Genomic DNA, 7972 nt, shown 5'->3' on the forward strand with positions numbered 1-7972 from the left:
GAAAGCATCAAGACCAGCATGAAGTCTCAGTGGGACGAAAAGGCCAAGAGATTTGTTGTCATACCCTCCTTTTTGGGGCTGATGGGTATTGCATTGAGTTTTACAGTTAGCGTGTCCAAGACTGGTGGGCGACCGGCGTTTTGTGGCTATATTCAAATGTGGTATCATTCAGCCCAAAACCTTCAATTGCTTCACCCAATAATCTGGCCGTTGTTCTCAAATGTATTCATAGATGGAATTGGAACGGGCTAAAATTGCCATCTAAGCAAAGGATGTCTCATTAAATCATAGTCATGGTATCATTAGCTTGTGCCACAAAAATAGAGACAGAGATGGAGAGGTCCAAGACCCACATTCTCCACCAGTATTTAATTCTTCTCGCATTGGTTAAAAATAGTTTTGATCCATTTTCCCTCACTTTAAATTCTGTTTAAGCTGATTTGGCTGATGTGGACGTTAGCTGGACCCATTGGCGTGACATCAGAGAGGCACCGCTGCCAATAGGAAACAAAAGTTCAATCCATTTTCCATAAATAGGATGCCAAGACCTTCACTTTGTCCCAACTTTTTTTGTAGTTGGGGCACAAAAGGCCATCTGATATGAAACTCTTTCATTAAACTCAGTGCAGTACTCATTAGATAAACATCTGGTTATGGAGACTGCTTTCCCTCTGTCACTGATTTATTAATATTATTATTGTGCTTAGCAGGATTGGAATCAGCAGTGTAAGCCAAACAAAATTGAGTTTTGCCCCACCAGTGTAAGATATTACAAGACAAGCTTTTTTGAATGAAAGTGCACAAAGGGAGAGTGTCTCACTACAGAGGGTAGGAGGGAAGTAGGTGGGTGGGGATGTCCTATGGGAGCCAACCTGTCTACTGTAAAACCAGGCTGTGAACATACACCTGTTCCCATCCCAACTGTCCCCCGTAATTGAGCACTTCTGAAACTGGGGCAGTCAACACGGCAACTTTCGGTCCTAGTGAACGGTTTTGGTTGCTGCCCCCCCGGATATTGTTGTCTGCAGCCCAAATAAATTAATTTATAACACATGGGTTAAAGAGCAGAACATTGACCTCATCGCAGATTTTGTTAGATCATAGAAGTCATAAAAATAACAATAAATAAGGTAAATAAATAAATAACAACCAAAATGGCAAAGTTTAGCCAAGTCTGGAGGTTTAAGATTCTAAATTGTACATTATGAGACAAAGGTAATGTTGAGTCAGCACATTTAAAAACACCAGGAGCATGGCTCCTATTAGCGGAATTAAAGCCAGATGGGTTAGAAGATTCCTTTGGTAATTACCCGCAGAACCGGTGTTGCTGGCATCTCGTCCTGAGAACTCACACCAGAGTGACCCCATATACGTCATATCTATATTTAAGAAATTTCACACAAGCAAAGGAGTTCTTAGTGTATAAATGTAGTATAAAATGTAGTATAAAATAAAAGTATAAAATGGCTTTTATATATTAAATAAACAAGAATTTTATATTTTGTAACTTACATTTGAGACAAAAGAGCACAACCATTGCGTGTCTCTGAGCAGAATTAAGTAGTGGTATTTCATTCAATGTTTTCAAATGAATCGGTTGAGTCAGTGATTCAATGACTGACTCTATATAGAATCACTGAAACATTTGATGATTTCAAAATACTCACTAGCCTACTACTCATAATATTTTTAATAATTTGTATATGAAAGGAGTAGTAGAGTAGTATACTATGCTGCTTAAAATTCAGAAAGTCACTTGTTTCATTCTTGACCGAATCAGTGTTTTTGAACAAATCAATTGATTGATTGAATCAGTGACTCACTCATAAAGATGGTCACTTGCTGTAACCTGCAGGAAGTCACTCCCACTATCGTTATTAGTTAAAATAGTTAACATTAATTTAAATAAAGCTAAAATGAAATAAATTAAAAATAAAAATAAACATTTTGAAAATTAAATTTGAAGTGCTAAAATTTCTAAAACTGAAATATAAATGAAAGCTAAACAGAAATATAAATAATAATAATAAAATTGACAGAAGCACAAAACTTACTAAAACTTAAACTAAAATTAAAATGAAAACGTGACAATTAAAAAAAAAAAATGTAATTACAAATTTTAATATCATAATAGTATATAAAGAACACTAAAATAACACTGGTCTCTAGTCCTCATCACTTATACAGAGACCCAAAGTCCGTATGGAACACGCAAACACAGACAATGGCTTGCTTATAGATATCTCTGCATGTTAAACTGAGATTAACATCCAAAATATTACTCACATCACTTTTAACGAGCAAATAATTTGGACATGTTCTAGATGAGTCATACTCAAATTCACTATCCAGTGGGGAGCAGCCATGTGATTAAACAATTACTGCTGATGTGGCACCATTATATATATAAAAAAGAAAAGGTTGAATGCAGCACCTGTTCCTTTGGTCCAGTGGCTGGTGCCAGAAAAAGCCTGCCTAATGGGCTGACAGGACCACAGGGAACACAGCTGCCGCTCACAGCCCTGCCTGTGTGTTGGGATGATAAGCCTCCCGGTCCCCCGCTGCTCTTCCATCCCTCCTGTCCTCTCCATCCTCAGTGAACAACAGAGAAAAATCACAAAAAATAGAAATGGATCAGAAAACTAGCAAATGCAAAAGTCTGTCCAAATTGAATGGAGTTTCTTTTATGTCTCAGGGAATCTCATTAGAAAGTACATAACAATAAGACAATTTGTTTTGTTGAAGTGTCCGTGAGTGAAAAGATCTCAGGCATCTTGGCCCCTCAATATGGGCTCCTCTGCCTTTGATCTGATATTTGGAACCGGCCAACAGAAAAATTTCACACGAAAATGAAAATTCTCATTTACTCAGCATTTAGTTCAAAACCCATATGACTTTCTTCTTCGCTATTCAAACAGAGATATTTTGAGGGCTGTTTTACCAAAGTATCATAAAAGTGGTCCATACAACTTAAGCACTATATTACAAGTCATATAAAGTCATACAATATCTATGTGCGAGAATGCATTTATGTTGTTACTCACTGAAAAGTTTAGATTTGCAAATGAGTCATTCGTTTGAGTCAAACCAAAGTTTGTAAAACTCATCTAAATGATTCTTTCAAAAATTAGACCCATCTAGTTTTCAAGTTCAACTCACTGACTCGATGATTCAGTCGCAGTGATTAACACTGATTTAGTGTTAATCAGGCTGAATTTATTTTGCTACTTGCTGAAAAGTTCAAATTTGTAAATGAATCAATCTTTTGGGTCAAATGAATGAATGATCCAGATCATAAAACTAATTTAAATGATTATTTCACAAATTGGACTGATCCAGTTTTGAAGTACAACTCAGTGACTTGATGATTCAGTTGCAGTCAGGCTGAATTTGTTATTTCTCCCTGAAAAGTTAAGATTTGTAAATTAATCGTTATTTGTGTCAAATCAACGAATGATCCAGTTCATAAAACGAATAATTATTTCACAAATTTTAACTGATTAAGTGTAACTCACTGACTCAATTCAGTCGCAGTGATTAACACTGATTGACTCTATTCCTCACACAAAGCAATCATAAGGCTTCACAAAACTTTAAATGTGACACACAAGTCATATGGACCATTTTAAGATAAGTTTATGGTGCATTTGCACCATTTTTAAAGACTGAAAACTTTTAATGGAAAAAAGAGGCCAGTACAGCCTTTCGAATTTCCTCTTTTGTGCTCCACAGAAGAAATAATGTCAGATTTGGAACAACATGAGGATGAGTTAGTCAATTTTCATTTCTGGGTGAACTTATTCACATACAGTATGATCTATCTCTTAGCTTCTTCTCTTTCCCGATAGTTCTTTCCCTCTTCCCCTCTTTTCTCAGTGTGGGCATGAGTGTGTACAAAACGATGTTTGTTTCAGTACAGTTATTTCATGATTCCTCCCTGTTCCCATGGTTCTTCAGAAGCCCAGAGTAAACCCTATTACTCCGATTACTCACCTACACGGCTTCTTATCCACAAGATGTGCACCAGCCACTATCTGGACCTGTTCATCACGATTGTCATCGGGCTCAATGTCATCACCATGTCCATGGAGCACTACAAACAACCTAAGGTAGAACTTTTTGGAACGCAAGCAGTGAGAGTGTATGCGCTTGTTGATATTCCATTAAGGAAATGCACTTGCTGGTTATGTAACTGCAAACAACGTTCATCTCACCGCTATCTCATTTTATGGCTCTGCAAAATATTTGCTGATAAGGCAGCTAATGTTTATGTACTCTTGTTGATGTTCTGCATTTCGGTTATATCATAGCAGTGCGTATATCATTTTAATCTTTATACTATTATACTTAGCTGCACTTTCATTGTGCTGCTCCAGGACATTTTGTACCATTGCCTGTCTCTAAAGAAGCCTTATGCGAGTAATGCCTCACCAAAATAAACCACATTGTAGTTTATTGGCTGAAATTTATGCACATTCCCTCATCTGCATTATTTATCTCTCCTCAAATCAAAACAGGTGTTTACTCTTCCTATTAGTCAGCTCTGTTGTGATGCTGTGGTTATAAATAGCAGTCTGTTTTAATTAGAGCCCTGGTGGTCTGTAGAATCTTGGAGGAAGTGGAGCAAAGGGGATTGTTAGGCTCTGACCACTTACACTCTCATTCCGTGAACAGAATCAATTGATTTTCCGGTGCGTCGTCACACTTAGTCTGGCTTTAATTACTGTGTGGTGGACGGGGGAAAGGCCAGACCCCTGGAAATGTCCACTGACTGTCAGACCCTGAAGATGCCAGCTAATGATTGGTGTTTCCTTTGGGCTAATCTAACTATCTTTTCCACTTCTTTTCCACTTATTGATAATGGAATGACTTATTTGGCCATCATTCGGCCTACAGTTTGTGTATTCATTAATTTATTTTTCTGAAAGAGCAGATACATGCTTGTTTTAAGCTTTGTTAATTCTGTACTTTCACTATTACATTCTCTTTGCAACCGCTGTGTTTTAACAGGTTCTGGACGAGGCTCTGAAGATCTGTAACTACATTTTCACAATCATATTTGTCCTAGAGTCCGTCTTCAAGCTTGTTGCCTTTGGATTTCGACGCTTCTTCAAGGACAGGTAGTAGATGTAACTCTCACAAAAGTTCTCAAAACCAAATGATATTTACAGTGAAGCCATTCCCATGGATGTACTCCAATGCCCCTATAAGTGAATCTTTTTTTTTCTTTTTTTGTGATAGGGTTTGTTAGTATTCCTAAAGCCACATCCTTTAAAAATTATATCACAGCTTTGAGATTCCTTGGTTTGCCTCAGACTGTCAGAAGCACATTGAGGGCTGAATGCACTGGCGTCTGTGGTAAAAAACAAGAACCAAATTTATATCACTTGTGGTTTTGGTAAAAGAAACCCCTCTTGAAATATCCAAAATCACACTGCCTGGGGCTTAAACAATGAGAAAGCATCCTAAATGGCGTTTATTCCTCTTAAATTAGTAACAAAGAAGTGGTAAATGCTTTATTCTACCATTTTAATATGCATAGCATATGTGTAGGCAAAATTGAACACACACGTTCTCTATATAGAGTTTGAATGATCCATTACTCTTTTAATTGGTTTTGAATAATCAGTCAATATGAGGATTAGGCCCTTTACTGAAGTTGATAGGCCATTAGAAGTTCTCATGTAATCAGCTTTTTCTTTCAATAGTTTCATAAAGAGCATATCATGTCAATGTATTCCCTGATCCCTAATCCATGTGTAGGGAAATGTAAAGCAGCTATTTGCATACTAATGAGAACTTTGACACAACATAATTGATATGATTTTAAAACAAATCTCTCACCAAAGGCCCTCCCATGAGTTGAAACTACTGTCAGACATTTCAGAACATGCTGTTCAGGAGGTGAGGGTTTAAGAGTTTTATTGATTTACAACATTGGAAATGATCGGCTCTTTCGTGCAACACACTCCAAGTCCACAGGGATGGAGGATGGAAGTACACTTTGATCACTGGGTCCATTAGCGAGCTAAACTTGTGGGAAAAATGAAGAAATGCTTTGTGTTAATCATTTGACTTAAATTTCCCCACATATCTAATGAAACACCTCTCATGGCTGCAGGACCCATAAAATTGAGGTGTCCTAAAACAGGCTGTAGGCTCTACCTCACCCATGACAGTGTTATATTTGACCCTGAGAGGGAGTTATTTAAAGTTTGTCACAAAGTTTGAAGCCATATTTAGACAGTGAACATGCTGAGAAGCTTGCTAGAAAAGAGAAGTAAAATCCAGGGTCAAATAAGGGTTATTCACACAAAATGAAGCTTCAAATTTTCATTGCTTTTCATTTTTGAAATAGTGTTGCACACTTTGCCTGGTGTATTTAAGGATACTATGCTACCTTCAAGTCCTTTAAAGTTGTAAGATTGAGGAAGTCATTTTGTGAAATTTAAGTGATTTTGAAAATGATCACATTGGGCAATTTCATATTTCATTCACTCTTTTTGACAAAAAAAGAAACATGAAATTTCTCTCTTATTGGCGAAGCAAGTTGGAATAACAAATAAAGGATGCACTTAAAATGTGTAGTTAACAATGTAGAATTTTGGATAATGTAATTTTGCTTTATAGACAGTTAAATGTGTAAGATTTTCTGACAATCGTTCATCAACGGTATATAAAATGTATACTAAATAAATTGTAACGTCAACAAAACTATTTTTTCTTAAAACTAATAATTTAATTTAATAATTTTAATTTAGAGTAGATAAATACGATTGAATTGCGGTAAATTGTAACAGTAACAAACAATTTTTTTTTAATTAAAACGAATCATTTAATAATTTAATGCAATTCAATTTAATCCAGAATAGATAAAGACAAATGAAACACGTTGTAACATCAACATAAACAAAACATTTTTTTAACTTTAATAAAAATATTTTTATCCCAAGTAGGTAAATACAACATTCATGTGAGCACATCTTATAAATACAGTCATTCTGACATGATTTGAAGGCAGCATTACTCTCTTATTTACTATTACAGTTTTTCTCGATTGCTTAAACACATTTCTTGAAACTATGCCTCGTATTCTCAAAACAGTAAACACAAATCCATAACGTCTCACCCAATTCCCCAAACATCCTATTTTCAGGTCAAAAAGAAGCTCTACACTCAAAACCATTCACTCTTGCTGAAAAACCAAACTTTTCCCTCAGACATCACACACAAGCTTTCAAAAACACACACACTACAACATAGTATTACACACTGGTGCAATAAATTCAAAACAATATATCCAAAACTGGTAAGTTATGTTGCTTGTGGTTCTCCCCCTCAAAAACCTTTTCACATGAACACAAAAGACACAACCAATGTATACATTGGCACATTTTTATTAATTCATGTACTACACCGCACAACTGGTACACAATATTTCATACGATATCAAAACTCATACCTGAACATATTCCACTCGTTGGTCTTTCACTATGTCAGAGTTTCGTTCGAAAGGAACGCGGTACGCCTGTTTCATCCGGAACTGATGCTTTCGGAGGATACGATCAATTGTGGAGAGGCTGATGGCATTTATCCCTCGAAAATGATGATTATCCTCAATCACTCTCCTTTGAATCTCTCGCAGGCAGATTACATTATTGGCAATGACCATGTTTACAAGCTCCCTCTCTTGCTCCTCTGACAAAAGCCTTAGCCTGCCTCCACCAGGTGGTCGTCTCTGTGTCCTACAAAAATAGAAGCACTCATTACTGTAACTCATCCTTTTTACAGGAAAAAATGGAAACATACAGAAACTCTATCTGTATGCGAGGCAATTTGAAGTATTTCTTTATTACAGTAGCATAGTGCAACAGTGTATGCACTCTAAAGTTACTGTACAGAGCAGTCTTACTGTAAGTACACCTACCTGTTTTCCTCCCTAAAGGTTCTGATGATTGACATGTCATGTCTA

The 7972-nt window shown here is 36.4% G+C and overlaps 1 protein-coding gene across 1 annotated transcript in view; it reads left to right on the plus strand.

Annotated features, from left to right (window-relative positions):
• LOC107691213 (voltage-dependent T-type calcium channel subunit alpha-1G-like) overlaps positions 1-7972 on the plus strand; it is a 135060-nt gene that overhangs the window by 103736 nt on the left and 23352 nt on the right. The window contains exons 26-27 of the mRNA XM_016489712.1: positions 3958-4109; positions 5011-5120. Coding sequence (XP_016345198.1) covers positions 3958-4109; positions 5011-5120 — 262 coding nt within the window. The remainder of the gene's footprint in view (positions 1-3957; positions 4110-5010; positions 5121-7972) is intronic.

This window comes from Sinocyclocheilus anshuiensis, unplaced genomic scaffold (genome assembly GCF_001515605.1).
Source record: "Sinocyclocheilus anshuiensis isolate Anshui unplaced genomic scaffold, SAMN03320099.WGS_v1.1 scaffold470, whole genome shotgun sequence".
NCBI lineage: Eukaryota > Metazoa > Chordata > Actinopteri > Cypriniformes > Cyprinidae > Sinocyclocheilus > Sinocyclocheilus anshuiensis.